A 16,884-nucleotide genomic window follows, 5' to 3' on the forward strand; every position below is an offset into this window, starting at 1 on the left:
AGTAAGGTCCAACATGTTGATGTGTGTCGGTAAGGTCCAACATGTTGATGTGTGTTGGTAAAGTCCAACATGTTGATGTGTGTCAGTAAGGTCCAACATGTTGATGTGTGTCAGTAAGGTCCAACATGTTGATGTGTGTCGGTAAGGTCCAACATGTTGATGTGTGTCGGTAAGGTCCAACATGTTGATGTGTGTCGGTAAGGTCCAACATGTTGATGTGTGTCAGTAAGGTCCAAGATGTTGATGTGTGTTGGTAAGGTCCAACATGTTGATGTGTGTCGGTAAGGTCCAACATGTTGATGTGTGTCGGTAAGGTCCAAAATGTTGATGTGTGTCGGTAAGGTCCAACATGTTGATGTGTGTCGGTAAGGTCCAACATGTTGATGTGTGTCGGTAAGGTCCAACATGTTGATGTGTGTCGGTAAAGTCCAACATGTTGATGTGTGTCGGTAAGGTCCAACATGTTGATGTGTGTCGGTAAAGTCCAACATGTTGATGTGTGTCGGTAAGGTCCAACATGTTGATGTGTGTCAGTAAGGTCCAACATGTTGATGTGTGTTGGTAAGGTCCAACATGTTGATGTGTGTCAGTAAGGCCCAAGCTTGGCGAGGATTTAATGATGCCCTAGTCAAATCCGATACATCACAAATCTACCACATATGTACCGGGTATGGCCTACAAGCCTACATTTCTCCTCAACAGCTCCCTCAGGAGGTCTGGGATGGCAGCGGGCATGGTGCTTCAACAACTTTGGGACATCAAAGGGATGCGGCAGTTGCTCAAGAAGGTTTGTACAGTTCTTTAGATGTTCACTTTCGATGTTTATAGATGTTCACTTTACTCATTGCTGTAGTTTACGACATAACCAATGCAGATCTGCTCTTGCATCATTATTATTGTCAACAAAGTGTAGCTTTGAGTTGTTTATTTATTCATTTGACTGTGGTGATAGAATTGGTTCATGCAGGATGAAGTACAGGTAAACCTGGGTTGTTTTTTTTGTATACAAGATCGAGGCTCATGTAGAGCTAACATTGATCACAAAAATACAAACTGACACATAAAACATATGATAAAGGGAGTTGGAGACAAGATGGGGAGAGAGAGGGGCACAAGTACAACGTTTGAGAGCAGGGACATCGGGAGATCTGTGGGAGGGAGAGGGCTTGGGGGAGGAGGCACGGGAAGAGGGTGGGAGAGGTATAAAACACATGGACATTACTAGGACTTCCAGGTAAGAAGTCGGTATTTCAAAAAATGTGGATCTGGGGTGAATTAACGGGGGTAGAAAAGATCAAGGTTTTGGATGGGGGAAGATAAGAGATGGTGGTGAACAGGTGTTTTAAAGACCTGGAGGGAGGAGTGGGATTGAAGAGAGTGAGGGAGTTTGTTCCAGAGGCGGGAGAAAAGGGGAATGAAAGAGTGAAATGAAAGGTGAATGAATGAAGTGAGGAATGAAAGCGTTATCCTGGATTTTATCAAACCGACATGCTTTCGTAACCTGCAGTAACCCATGTTGCCAGTAGGCTCTCATAGCGGTGCTTCTGGTAGTCCTTGTTGTTTCTGTCCACCATTTGTATTGGTCACAGTGATCGCACTATGTCTTCATTACCTCCGCCACCAAAAGTTGTGGACGTCTTCTGTCAAAAATAGGTGGATGAGATGGTGAGGCGACAAGAACAAGCCAATTCGATTTTGGTTCAGGTCCGGATCCAGAGCTGACCTATCGGTGGGATACAAAACGTAAACTGTTCAGCATGGCGGAGGCATCCACATACTATTCCGTTTTTCTGTGGAATCGTTTTTTTTCACAACGTAATGCCTTCCCTTGTATTTGTGTGCGCAGCAGCTCTACTACGAGCCCTGAGAGACTACAAAAAAATAATAATAATAATTTGGCTGAGGCCTAGCAGAGTGAAGTCAAGGAAAGCCAATTTTTTTTTTTGGAACTCCGGCTGCATTTTCCATCCAATCATCATGTAACTTCGTTTAAGCATTCTCCATGGGTAATCACCTCTATGTTGAAAGTTCCATGTCAATTGCTCAAGCGGTTTTTGAAAAACAAATTTAAATATTAATCAGATGGGCCACCTACGACGGGCCACTTTATAACTGTGGACAGTTATGACCAGGTTCGAAGCTGCCCTGCTTTGATACAACGCCGCTTTGATCAGACACGTGACCCATGATGGCCTTTGTATAAGACTCGGGAAACGTGTGAAGTTTTTCCATCAATATGGTTGCCCAACCATGTGACCAACGACATTATAAATTTACACTGATATATTCCGAAACACTCGTTGATCTGGTGTGTGAAGTTTCACATCTGTCTTGGAAGCGGTTCTGGAGAAGATAAAATTGTAAGGTTTCTTCTTCTTTCAAATAATTGAAACATTCTGCCTACAAGATCATCAAACCAATCATGTTGAGATTTTAAACATGTATTCCCCTTTACAAGACCATACTTCTAAAGTTTGACTTTGATAGCTTAAGCGGTTTCAGAAAAGTATTTATTTATTTTCCTGTGATCCAATATGGCTGCCCAACCATTTGATCTATGACATCATACATTTAAACTCTGCTCTAATTGGGTAGGGGATAAGGTGTGTTAAGTTTCATGTTGATCGGATAAGGTTCATTTTTTTCTCTCCAAAATGGCTGCCAAACCACGTGACCTATACAGCAGCCAAACCACGTGACCACATCATCATTTTCACACGATATGCAGCAATGGTGTGAGATTCTATTTGTAAAATTTTGCATTGTTCGAGTAAGCGGTTTCAGAGAAAAAAATTTTTTTTTGTGGAAGATCCTTTTGTGCCACCGTCGGACAATCTGCCGAACAGCAGAATTATCTATCATCCATCTGTTCTACAGCAACATAATCCAGTTCTTGAAGGACATATTCTGTAAGGTACTTAGTTGTTAAGTTTTATGCTTCCCAATCTTTCGCTAGTCCATTGGCATACAGTTCAATGAAGTTTTGTCCAAAAGGAAATGGTAGATCCTGGAAAGAGCTCAACACCAACTTCTGTCATGCCAACTGGATTACCTGTGCTCTGCTCAGACACAATGGGCTCCAAGCAGAGTCTGCGTATGCCTCGACCCTTCCTGAAAGCTCGAACACGCACTCTCCTCCTCCAATGAGTTGTGGACTCTCAGCACGCTTCCGTCGTACTTGCTTCCTGTCGTTTCTGTAGTGACATCTGTAATGGAACAATTGCATTTAAAACAAAACATCTAATCAGAAAAAACAGAAATCTGATTGAGAGGTGTGTGTGTCCAGGTAAAAAAACAAAAAAAAAAATTCCCAAAATGCATGAGGATTTCTGATTGTGTTTGTCTGAGGTTTTTCTGAGGTAAGAATTCCCAACTCAGTCATGCACCGGTTCTTTAGACATTCTCTTTCAAGCACGGGCACTATGGAAGCCTCGGCAGGTGTACCGTTCAGTCGTCCACACCGTCCCGTAATGATTGCCTTTTTCTCCATCCGAGAAAATTTCTCCAGGATGGATTTACAACCACCATAAGGAAAGTCTTCGAGAGAAAAAATGGAAAGGAGGTGTAAGAGGAGATGTTACGGAGAGAAGGGGAAATGTAATTGGGAGTATACAAGAAAGGAGGGGTTGGGGGAAAGTGTGGCGGACACGAAAGCCCACTGGCGTGGTGACATCATTCCGCGCACCGAGTGGGCGGCGGCCACGCCCAAGAGAGAGGCGTGGCCTCAAGATATACACGGGGCGCGCAGCCCGGAGCAGCTCAGTGCTGCAGTTTGAGTACTTTCAATAAAGACTCTTTTATGAACCGCGTTGTCCGCTTGCTCCTTGCGTAAGCATTAGCGCGCGCAGCATCGCGCTTCATATGGTGACCTCGACGTTGGATCTGCCGTAGCGATCCTTCCGAACACGACGCCATTGCAATGGCAAACAACAATGCAATGTCGATTAAACTTCCCGAATTTTGGGAGGCCCAGGCCGAAGTCTGGTTCGTCCAAGCCGAAGCCCAATTTCAGCTTCGGCGCCTCACCGGCGACGACACGCGCTACTGCCACGTCGTCGCCTCCCTCGGGCCCGGCACGGCCGCTCGAGTTGTGTCCGTCCTTCGCCACCCACCGGACGGCCACAAGTACGAGGCACTCAAGCGGCTACTCCTAGCCACGTTCGGCCTCACGGACGACGCACGGGCCGACCGCCTCCTGGATCTCCCCGAGCTCGGCGACACGCGCCCGTCGGTCCGAATGGACCATATGCTGTCACTGTTGGGCGACGAAGCCCCCGGTTCTCTATGCCGGGCGCTTTTCCGTCGCCAACTTCCAGCACAGGTTCGCCTCGCGTTGGCTGGGACCGTGCTAACGGAACCCCAAGCATTGGCAGCCGAGGCGGACAGGTACTTCGCGGCTTCGGATACGCGGGCGAGAGTCGGTCCACAGCATCAGCTTGCACAGCATACGCAGCATGCTGATACGCACCTCGTGACCGCCGCCACGCCCCGCCCACCGCCGCGGCGAAAACCGCCACCGCGGGGAAAACCGCCAACTCCACCGGCCTGGCGGAGCCAGCCGCACTCCTCCAGCTCCACCACCTGGTGCTGGTTCCACGCCAAGTTCGGCCACGAGGCTCGGCAGTGTCATCCGCCATGCTCCTTCAACAGGTCGGGAAACGCCCGGGCCGGCGCTCAATAGTGGCGATGAGCGCCGGCCGTTCGAGCAGCCTACTGTTCATAACGGACACCTTATCCGGGCGCCGTTACCTGTGCGACACGGGAGCGCAGGTGAGTGTCATTCCCGCCGGCACGTCAGACAAGCACGCCGCGGGCGGGGGCCCCGCGCTGCTTGCCGCGAATGGGACGCCCATCCGTACGTACGGAAAACGCTGCCTCTCTCTGCGGTTCGGAGGGCAGGTTTTCCGATGGACGTTCGTCACCGCCGACGTGCCCATGGCACTGCTTGGCGCGGACTTCCTGTGCGCTAATGGGCTCCTGGTCGACGTAAAGCGCAGACGTCTTGTCCAGGCCGAGACGTTCAGCTCGCTCGCTTGTGCACTGCCCAGCTCATCGAGCAGCTCAACAAGCGGCTCGCCGAGCGGCTTGCCAAGCGGCTTGCCGAACGGTTCAGTTCCGGCCACGTTGATCTGTACGCTTCCGGCAGTGGACGAATTCACCCGCCTCCTCGCCGGCTTCCCGGCCCTCACGCGGCCCACCTTCTTGGCGGGGGCCGTCAAGCACGGGGTGGCCCATCACATCCCCACCGTCGGGCCACCGGTCTACGCCCGGGCACGCCGCCTCAAGCCGACGAAGCTGGCGGTGACAAAAGCGGCGTTCGCTACCCTGGAGCGACTCTGCATCGTTCGGCGCTCGGAGAGTGCTTGGGCGTCGCCGCTGCACATCGTGCCGAAGACCGGCGGGGGATGGCGACCGTGCGGGGACTATCGCCGTCTCAATGACGCCACCACTCCCGACCGCTACCCCGTCCCCCACATTCAGGACAATTCCGCCCGTTTGGCGGGCATGTCCTTCTTCTCGAAGGTGGACCTCATACGCGGCTACCATCAGGTCCCCGTCAGGCCGGAGGACGTCCCGAAGACGGCGGTCATCACGCCATTCGGACTCTTCGAGTTCCTGCGGATGCCCTTCGGTCTGAAGAATGCGGCTCAGGCGTTCCAGCAACTGATGGACAGCGTCCTGCGCGACTTGGATTTTGTCTACGTCTACCTGGACGATATCCTCGTCGCCAGCGCGTCCCGCGAAGAGCACCTACGCCACCTCCGCACGCTCTTCGAACGCCTGGGCCAGCATGGCCTGATTGTGAACCCCGCAAAGTGCCGGTTCGGTGTCGCCGTAATCGATTTTCTGGGGCACCGTGTCACCAGGCACGGAGCCGTCCCCCTGCCGGCCAAGGTGGAGGCGGTGAAGGGGTTTCCGCGCCCCCGCACGATCAGAGGGCTGCAGGAGTTCCTGGGCATGGTGAACTTTTACCATCGGTTCCTGCCCCGTATCGCCCAGCTCCTGCGCCCCCTGCACGAAGCTCTCCGAGGTAAGCCGGGCAAAGGCGACGTTACCTGGACCGAGCAGATGGACACGGCGTTCACGGGTGCGAAGCTCGCCTTGGCTAATGCCACCATGCTCGCGCACCCGGCGCCCGATGCACCGATCGCCCTCACCACCGACGCCTCGGACTACGCGGTGGGCGCGGTGCACGAGCAATGGGTGCGTGGAGCTTGGCAACCGCTGGCATTCTTTAGCCGGCAGCTTCGCCCGCCCGAACGCCGTTACAGTACCTTCGACCGCGAGTTGCTCGGGCTTCACTTGGCGGTCAGGCACTTCCGCCATCTGCTCGAGGGCCGTGCGTTCATGGCCTTCGTCGACCACAAGCCGCTGATCTTCGCGATGGGCAAGGTCACCGAGCCGTGGTCGGCCCGGCAGCAGCGTCACCTCTCGGCCGTGTCCGAGTACACGATGGACATCCGGCACGTCGCGGGGAAGGACAACCCGGTGGCGGATTGCCTTTCCCGGGCCGTCGCCCACGCAGTCCACCTCGGCATCGACTATGCCCGGATGGCAGCGGACCAGGCCGCTGACCCCGACGTCACGGGCCTCCGCGTCACCGAGGTGCCGTTCGACGGCGCGGGCGCGGCCCTCTTGTGCGACGTCTCCCTCGGGCGGCCTCGCCCCATCGTGCCCGCAGGCTGGCAGCGCCAGGTGTTTGACGCCATCCACGGCCTGTCCCACCCGGGCGCGAGGGCCTCCCAAAGGTTGATCGCCGACAAGTTCGTCTGGCATGGCCTCCGGAAGGCCGTCCGCGGCTGGGCCAGGACGTGCCTCGCGTGCCAGCGCGCCAAGGTGCACCGGCACACCCAGGCCACGTTGGCCCCGTTCACGGTGCCGGAACGCCGGTTTGACCACGTCCACGTGGACCTGGTGGGACCTCTGCCTCCCTCGCGGGGTTTCACCCACGTCCTCACCATGGTGGACCACACCACCCGGTGGCCGGAGGCCGTGCCCTTGGCGTCGACGACGGCGGCGGACGTCGCGCAGGCTTTCATCGCCACCTGGGTCGCCCGGTTTGGCGCCCCCTCAGACATCTCGTCCGACCGCGGCCCCCAGTTCACCTCGGAGCTCTGGGGTGCGGTCGCGCAGGGGCTCGGGGTCCGGCTGCACCGAACCACGGCCTACCACCCCCAGGCTAACGGCCTGTGTGAGCGATTTCACCGCTCATTGAAGGCCGCGCTCCGGGCCACCCTCCGTGACGGCGGCTGGGTCGACAGGCTCCCCTGGGTCCTGCTGGGCCTCCGGACGGCGCCCAAGGAGGACCTGCGCACATCCGCAGCGGAGTTGGTCTTCGGGCAACCGCTGCGGGTGCCGGGCGAGTTCCTCCCCGACTCCACGGCACCATGGTCCGCAGCACAGCAGCGCTCCGCTCTGCAAGAGACCGCCCAGAGGTTCGCCCCGGTGCCAACGGCATGCCACGGGCACCCACCGACGCACGTCGCCCCGGAGCTTCGCACGGCGGAGTACGTCTTCGTCCGCTACGATGCTCACCGGACACCACTGCGGCCCCCGTACGACGGGCCTTTCCGCGTGCTGGAGACCGGGGCGAAGCACTTCACCCTGGACATCGGCGGTACTCCTGACCGCGTTTCTGTAGACCGCCTCAAGCCGGCCCACCTCGACATGGACCATCCACCGCCAGTGGCCCGACCCCCGCGTCGGGGCCGCCCCCCTGTGGGCGGACCCCCGGCACCGCCCAGCCCCGCCGCCCCCCGGTCCTGCACCCATCCCAGGGGCAGCCAGAGGCATCCCACCTGGCATCCCTGCACCCCGGACGCCGCCGATCGCCAGGGGGCGCTTCGGCCGGGTCATCCGTTTGCCCCGCAAACTGGCCCTCCAGGTGCGCGGGAATTCTGGGGGGGCGCGTGTGGCGGACACGAAAGCCCACTGGCGTGGTGACATCATTCCGCGCACCGAGTGGGCGGCGGCCATGCCCAAGAGAGAGGCGTGGCCTCAAGATATACACGGGGCGCGCAGCCCGGAGCAGCTCAGTGCTGCAGTTTGAGTACTATCAATAAAGACTCTTTTATGAACCGCGTTGTCCGCTTGCTCCTTGCGTAAGCATTAGCGCGCGCAGCATCGCGCTTCAAAAGGATGTTTCCACTTGTGATCAATTCATATCCCCCCCACCCCCCCAAATTTTCGTATCATTTTGTCTATTGGTGCGTTGTATTCCGATGAGACATCTTATCATGTTCCTTTGTACATCATTGCATGTTATGTCAACTTTGCACCGATTAGCGGAAGGCCACGTTTACGTTTTATGTATGGTCGGAAGTTTCACTTCTTCATTTGCCCGACACATGGTCCTCCTCCTGCCATGTTTGCACACTTCACTTGATACATGTTGAGGCACTGCAAGAGGTGCGAAATCTAAATTGCTCATCAGAGCATGATTCATCACAACTGACAAAATCAAGACTCTCTGCTCACCTTCACTCTTTCATTCCTTCTTTCTCCCACACTCTCTTCAATCCCTCTCCTCCCTCCAGGTCTTCAAAACAGCTGTTCACCATCATCTCTAATCTCCCCCACCCCCCCCCCCCCCATCCAAAACCTTGATATTTTCTACCCTCTTTAACCCACCCCAGATCCACCTTTTTGAAATACCGACTTATATTTGAAATACCGACTAACCCTAACCCTAACCCTAACCCTAACCCCTTAATAAACAAGGGATGAAAACATTCAAACGTGTTTTCACCGATGTTCCATTGACTTGCAAATGTGTCTGCACTGATATTCCAGAGGGGCTGGTCCAGAGAGAACTTCGTTGCTCCGGTGCTGCAGAAGCTGATTAGCGGTGACGAAGATCTGCGCAGTGACCATTATAACTTAGAAACCCCACGGGAGACCTGGTACGTGAGGACGTAGTGAGCTTGGAAGGGAATCCAGTGAAAACGCATTCCAAACGGGGAGGAGGACTCGCACATGTTCGGTCAACTGAGGTTCATATCCAGTAAAGGCACTCCAGGAATGTTTCACGTAAAACTGTAATTGTAGATTAGTAGTCTGTTGTAGTTCGGGAATATAGTTGAAGGAAGCAATACAATGCTTCGCAACACTTTGCTTTTCCATTTTTATTGTGTGTGCCTTGTTTAAAGAGTTAATGAACGAGCTTAGCTCGCACCTTGGCCTCCTCGATACTACGAATGAAGGGCACAGATACTTCAAATCAAATACATCAGCCTTTTTTTTTTTTTAAAGAGTATAGCTGAAGCACTCACATGACTCGACGTCCAGGCTTCGCTTGGCGAGCACGATCTCACCAATGTGCCACACTCAAACTGCTTGCTTGTACTCAAACTTGGTTTCCATGAGAATAAAAATTGAAAACCTTGCCTCGTTTGTGATATTGGAAGGAATCCTTATGCTGTGAGAGCGAAACAAAAACATCACATTTCAAAGCATCGTTTCCTTAAATTTCACTTCACATCAAGATATATATATATAATAATAAAAGGGTGTGTGTGTGTGTGTGTGTGTGTGTGTGTGTGTCTCCTCAATAACTCCAAAACCATGAAACCGAGCGGCCCCAAATTCTGTAAGCATACTTCTCGACCTCCAAGAGAATGCATGAATGAAAACTGGGTGTTTGGGTGTGTTTAAACACCCTTTTTGTCCCCCGTCGCACAGCGGAGCGAAAGGGGGACTATGGTTTTCCCCTCCGTACGTGTGTCCGTCCGTCCGTGCGTGCGTGTTTGTGTGCGTAAGCAAAGGACCGCATTCGAATTTGGTGTGTGGGTGCAACCCACGTCAAAATCCAAGATGGCCGCCGCCATGTATGTCTGATGCCATGTATGTCTGAACCTTGTGAGATGAATATCTTGAAAAATAAGCGAAGTACCAACTTCTAATTTGGTGTGTGGGTGTATCTCGGCATAAGGAAGAACGCTATTGAAAATTGGATCGCCACGTCAAAATACAAGATGGCCGCCACCATATATATATATATATATATATATATATATATATATATATATATATATATATGTCTGAACCTTGTGAGTGAAATATCTCGAAAAATAAGCGAAGTACCAACTTCTAATCTGGTGTGTGGGTGTATCTCGGCACAAGGAAGAACGCTGTTTAAAATTGGGTCGCCACGTCAAAGTCCAAGATGGCCGCCGCCATGTATGTCTGAACCTTGTGAGATGAATATCTTGAAAAATAAGCAAAGTACCAACTTCTAATTTGGTGTGTGGGTGTATCTAGGCATAAGGAAGAAAGCTATTGAAAATTGGGTCGCCACGTCAAAATCCAAGATGGCCGCCACCATATATATGTCTGAACATTGTGAGCGAAATATCTTGAAAAATAAGCGAAGTACCAACTTCTAATCTGGTGTGTGGGTGTATCTAGGCACAAGCAAGAAGGCTGTTTAAAATTGGGTCGCCACGTCAAAATCCAAGATGGCCGCCGCCATGTATGTCTGAACCTTGTGAGATGAATATCTTGAAAAATAAGCAAAGTACCAACTTCTAATTTGGTGTGTGGGTGTATCTAGGCATAAGGAAGAACACCATTGTAAATTGGGTCGCCACGTAAAAATCCAAGATGGCTGCCACCATATACAGACTTGGCATTTAATATGGAATATTTTTTTTGTGGGGGTGAACTTACTTTTCAAGATGACTTAGAACCAAAAGTTCATTGGAATTATGTTGAAATTATTCTAGATTTTGTTAATGTGACCTTCAAAAGAAACAAAAACCACATTTGACATTTCGAAGCAAATAAATTGATCCTTGAAAGTGATGTAAACTGATATCGAACTCAATTCACGGACAGTACTGTGTTAAACTTCTGTACGTTTTCCAGAAGTATTTCTTTATTTTGCACATTAGCCAAAAAAAATCTCAACAAAAACAAAAGCTAAATTATGACTGGGATTACGGACAGTAAAATTACAGTTCAGTACTTCATGTAACCCCCACGAGCATTCAGGAGAGCACGTACACGTCGAGGCATGCTGTTCACGAGATTTGCCAAGGTTTGGACAGGAATCGCTTGCCATGCAGTGACAGCCTGCTGCAATTCACGCACAGAGGTGGGCTGCTGGTCCAAGTTGTCGATTTGACGCGTTAATTCTGCCCACAAGTTCTCTATCAGATTCATATCCGGGGACATGGCAGGCCACTCCATATGCTCTACACCACGGTCAGCAAGAAAGTGTTGGATCATGCGAGCACGATGAGGCCGTGCATTGTCATCTTGGAAGACAAAGTTTCCTCGAAAGGCTGCACGAGCAAATGGAAGCAATGTTTCTTCCAGAATGACCCTGTACTTGAACTGGTTCGGGTTTCCATTCAGAACAACCAGGTCAGTTTTGCCCCCTGCATGAAAAGCAGCCCAAACGGTCACCCCACCACCTCCAGCTTGGACTCTTGGCACTATACAATCTTCGTGGTGGGCTTCATGCACTTGGCTGCGCACTCGGACGCGGCCATCTTGACGATAGACCAGAAATCTAGACTCGTCACTGAAGGTCACGTGATTCCAGTGTCCTGGCTGCCATTGACGGTGCTCTCTGGCCCACTGCAATCGGCGCTGGCTGTGTTGTCTGGTCAGGCGTGGCTTTCTCAGGGGACGCCTGACACGATAGCCTGCTTGAACCAGTCGTTGGTTGACTAGCCTTCTGGATACAGGCACATTTGTCAGTTGCTGCCACTCAGCCCTAAGCCGATTAGCTGACTTGGTACGGCCATTGCAGACTAACCGGTGCAGCTGGCGATCATCTCTCCTTGTGGTTCTGTGTGGACGTCCTGGCCTCGGTATTGGAGTAGGGACACCCCTCTGAGCATTTCGTTTCAGGATCTTTGACACCTGACCTTGAGTGATGCCATACTGCCGAGCAATAGCACGCTGTTTCATGCCAGAATTTCGTAAAGCCACCACTCCAGGACAAACAGCATTGTCAAGTTGACGGACCATCTCCAGAGGAAGCGGTAATAACTTTTGTAGACGTGCAGCAGTTGTTTTCCACTAATACAGAACGCAACAACCCTTATATAACCGATTGTGAAGCCAATCATCAAATGTACCTGTCCTTACATTTTGTCACGCCACCTGTGATATTATCCGTTATTGACTTCTTGCTGCGAAAGACAATCAGTGACATGGTTCTTTTGACAAAGAAATCACCGAAGCGTAAAAGAAACTCACCAGATTTATCTACTGAGTTCAGAAAGTAAACCCAAGTCAAGAAAAAAAAAATATTCCATATTAAATGCCAAGTCTGTATATGTCTGAACTTTGTGAGTGAAATATCTTGAAAAATAAGCAAAGTACCAACTTCTTATCTGGTGTTTGGGTGTATCTAGGCACAAGGAAGAAGGCTATTGAAAATTGGGTCGCCACGTCAAAATCCAAGATGGCCGCCTCCATGTATGTCTGAACCTTGTGAGCGAAATATCATATCATAGCATGTTTTCTGCGTCTTCCACTTTGTCAACTCGCATCACTTCACCGACGGGGGACCTAGGCGTAACGCTTGTTGAAGATGATTAACGAGGTGCTCATAACAAAAAAGAAAAGAAAAAAAAGCCTTAACAAAATGGTGGTCCTTCGTCTTGGTCAGCCCACTGTCATCGCTGGGTTCTTAAGCCACTATTTTGTTTCAGCATATTGAGATTGTTCACCCATTAACAGGGAACCAGAGAAGAATAAGGTAAGTAATATGTGTTTGTGAAGTTTGTAGATTTTGATTTATCAATGTTTTTAAAAATCCGATGAATTTTGACATTTAACATGGGAAGGAAGGGGGTGGGGGGGGGGGGGGGGTGACGGGGATCTTCGTCATTTTTCCTTCTATGCTTCGAACGGCCTCATGGGTTTATTTTAACTTGGATTCGATGTCTGTTTTGTCGCAAGTTGAGGTCAATAAAGGCCCTGGTAAAATAAATTTGGGAAAAATCCGATAAAATTTGCCTCACGGATGTTGGGATTCCTCCAAATTTCTTTCAGTTTTGTGTTAAACAGCATAACGACTGTTTAAAAAGATCATATATTAATCATAAGTTTTTGTGATTGATAATGTTTTTACTTCTGGTCGGGCCGTTGCTCCCACAAAAACGGCACGATAAGTTATTTATAAACGTTAACACGGCATTTGTCAAATGAGGAAATGCCCCTTGGGGAGGTGGGTTATTACTAGTATCGATTTTGTTTTGTAGTAACATTATTATGCTTTTGTTATTAGAAGCATCCTTGGAAAAACGCCACGATAAAGCCATCTTAACACAGATATACACCTCAACAGCATCCCCATTGGTATGAAAACCCCTTTGTGGGAGGGGGCAAATAAATTGGCTACAACCTTCATTGTTTGACTCTTAGTTCTCCTGTCAAGTTTGGTTGAGACTGGATTAGTAACGACCGAATGTATCACGGTCAAAAATCGGCAGACAGACAGGCAGATACCAAATTGCGTATTTTAGTATGACTAGTACACCCGCTCACTACAGAGGGGCAGGACGAGTAATGTTATTATCCTTATTATTGTTACCAATTATTATTAACATTACTCATGCTAGATCAGGTCATTGAAAATATCAGACTATTCTAAATTCCCGATAATAAAATTGATGAGGGTGTTGGCGGGAAGGGAGGGGAGGGGGCAATATCGCAAGTCACAAAACCCCTTGGGGAGTGGGGATAATGTTTCGTAATAACATTAATATCATGCTATTATCATAGGTGTTATTACTTTTGTAATGAGAAGCGGCTTTTGAAAAATGCCACGAAAAACGCCTTGGAAGAACTGCACGTTAGTGGCAGGAAGGGTTGTGTTATTAACCCTTGTGGGGTATACTGCCCTACTTTGACACAAGGAAGCAACTGTCATTTTTGTCGAAATTGAGTTATCACTTGTTCTAGGGTATTTGAGGTATGCTCTACACGTTCGTACACAAAATAAAGTAACACGACCCTCCATTTCTGAGATATTAACATGTCAAAAGGAAGCAAGTACAGAAATATTGTCATAAAACTTTGACAAAAGGAAGCAACTGAGCAGGTCTTAGTTAGCCAATCATATATCAGCATAGAAATGGCAGATTGAGGGAGTTAACCAATCAGAGAGCTCCTATTATCAAGCTTGGCTTTCTCATGGTTTTTGCTCTGTGTTGTGCTTGTGCAACTGGTTGTGAAACCGCCCGAAAATGCTGAAATTCTCTGATGTTTTCGCCTATTTGAGAGATATGTAAGTACCTGACTGTTCAATATGCTATTAGGCATTCAATTTTTAGACTCTTTTGAGTGAAACTCACGTTTAGTGTTTATTGTCTATTTACTAGATGTTTATATCCTGTCTTGTTTGTGCGCAGTTTCTGTGTAGTCCCATATGCACATTGTTGTGTACAGAATGCAGTGCACGTATCTAATGTTTAGAGGTAGAGTCTTGAAGCAAGTTTTTGAAAGCAATGACTAAATGTAGTTTAAATTATTTCCCCCTTCAGTGCTTGTAGTTGTGTGATTGTATTATCATTTGGAGGCAGTTTTGATTAAAATTTAATGATCGCCGGTGTAAAAAATTAGGCTAGTCTACATCCATGGGTTACGTGCACGAGAACTTGGATTTTGTATGACAGTGTATTGTATTACCGGACACTTTATTTGGAAGTCGATTTCAGACATTTGATTCATTAATTTACCTGGAAAATATAATTTGTATATGCATTATATCATACAAATTAATATTTCAAAGAAAAGAAATAAAAATAATATACTAATCTGACAAAATCGGCATTTGAACTGACCCCTTCAACATTTTTATCAATCTCGAGGCGCTGAAAATAGTCTTGTATTATCGGACGTGTGTTCTCTATGCAAAACGCCTCAGCACAGCCATGGAAACGACGTTTTGAAGAGAAAACAACGCCATTCATTGTCAATTGGCATTTTAATGATGCCCGCCCTGTCACTCCTTGATGTGTAAACAAATTTGGATTATTAATAAATACACACAAAACCAATAAATATATATCTAGCACAGTTTCATACCAGAGTGATCAGAAAATTTGAAAAGTTGCTTCCTTTTGTCAAAGTATTAGGCCTGGAACTATTACCATAATACTTTGACAAAAGGAAGCAAGTGACATAATTCACACAAAAATATGAATTCATATCTCCAACCATGGTTGCCTAAAAAGTCTTCTTTGAGTACAGTTTGAAAAACTTTATACCCAGGAAGTAAGAAACTCTGCCAAAGAGAGTAGAAAGAAAAACACATTTTCCTCATTTACAAGAAAACTCCTTTCAGGCAGTTGCTTCCTTTTGTCAAAGTAGGGCAGTATATAGACTGCAGTAGATCTACGATCAGGTGCATTCATCGACGTGATAAGCATAGACTGATTTTCAGATTCCTCCAACTTTATTTCAGTTTAGTGTTAAACAGCATTGGCGACCGTTTAAAAAGGTAATTATACGTATTTGTGATTTATAACATTTTTACACTCTGGTAGAGGTGCCCCCACGAAAACGCCATGACAAGCTATTTATACACGTTGACACGGAGTTTGGCCAAGGTGGAAAAACCCCTTGTGGAGGTGGGATATTTTAGTATTAATATTGTTTTGTAATAACATTATTACAAGTATTATGCTATTACAATTACCTTTTTTATTTTGGAAAGCAGCCTTGAAAAAACGCCATGATAAAACTATCTTAACACGGATATACACCTCAACACGCAACCCCATTGACGGAGAAAACCCCCTTGGGGAGGGGGTTGGGGGAGAATGAATTCGCTATAACCTTCTTTGCGTGACTTTTAGTCCCGTCAAGTTTGGTTGAGATTGGAAAAGTAATGACCGAATGTATCACGGTCAAAAATGGTCAGGCAGACACCAAACTGCGTATTTTAGTATTATTTAACTCATGGTGTTGGTTATTATAGGGTGGTACAGTGAATCCAGGCAACCCCAAGAGTTAATTTTAACTCGGATTCCTTTTCTGTTCTAGTTGCAAGTTAAGGTCGATAAAGGCCCTAGTAAAACAAATTTGGTGAAAATCCGACAAATTATGATCAATTTTTGGCCTTTACAGGCTCAGCATTATGTATGGATGCAACTCTTGGCAGTGGTTTTCAATGCTTTGAGTGCCCTCACGGGTATATTTTAACCGATTCGATTTCTGTTTTCAGGAAATCTAAGGTCGATAAAGGCCCTGGTAAAACAAATTCGGTGAAATCCGATGAGTTTTTAACCACTTGCGGCTTTTAAGGACAACGTGGCCTGGGGATCATGACATTGGGGACTGGGCGGATCATCCCAAATGTTATTCAAGACCTCGCTAGTTCATAGTTTATTTCATAGTTTATTCTAACTCCGATTTGATTTCTGTTTTGGTAGTCGCTGGAGTGGTTGAATACTCGACTACAACAAATTTCGTAGATATCCGATAAATTTTGACCAACTTGCAAATATTTAAGGATTTAATGTGGGAAATAATGACCATTACAACGTTAAGTACAACCCTCTTCCCTCCCTTCCCATTTCCTCCCTCCTCCTCCACTCTCTTCCCCACCCCCTCTCCATATTCCTGGCACAAAGCGACACATTGCCTGGCACTTTTGCTAGTCTCAGATATAAAATGCGAGTTTCTGTCTGTGCCAGCCCCATCTTTTCTACAGGCCATGCCCTCCCCCCTCACCATAGTGTTAAAAGCATGACCCATCCAGCGGGCCAGAAATCGCCACCATTTTTTTTTCACTCCGCACAGCTTTTTGGATTCATAGGCCTCTGGCATACATATTCTCGTGTGTCTACCCCATAGTGAAGACATCAGGGTGACGGATGGCCAACCGAGATTTACCTCCGAAGGGTATACTCCACTATG

At 48.5% G+C, this 16,884-nt stretch overlaps 2 protein-coding genes across 2 annotated transcripts in view; one reads left to right on the forward strand and one right to left on the reverse strand.

The window, feature by feature from the left end:
* The window catches only part of LOC137427973 (plakophilin-1), a 49,205-nt gene extending 39,819 nt beyond the window's left edge, over positions 1 to 9,386 (forward strand). The window contains exons 15-16 of the mRNA XM_068117846.2: positions 703 to 787; positions 8,794 to 9,386. Of these exons, the coding sequence (XP_067973947.2) occupies positions 703 to 787; positions 8,794 to 8,919 (211 nt within the window). The 3' untranslated portion in view covers positions 8,920 to 9,386. The remainder of the gene's footprint in view (positions 1 to 702; positions 788 to 8,793) is intronic.
* LOC144892202 (uncharacterized) overlaps positions 1 to 16,884 on the reverse strand; it is a 997,431-nt gene that overhangs the window by 963,350 nt on the left and 17,197 nt on the right. The window lies entirely within an intron of this gene.

The sequence above is a fragment of the Myxine glutinosa genome, chromosome 5 (assembly GCF_964187855.1).
Source record: "Myxine glutinosa chromosome 5, kmMyxGlut1.1, whole genome shotgun sequence".
Taxonomy (NCBI): Eukaryota; Metazoa; Chordata; class Myxini; order Myxiniformes; family Myxinidae; genus Myxine; species Myxine glutinosa.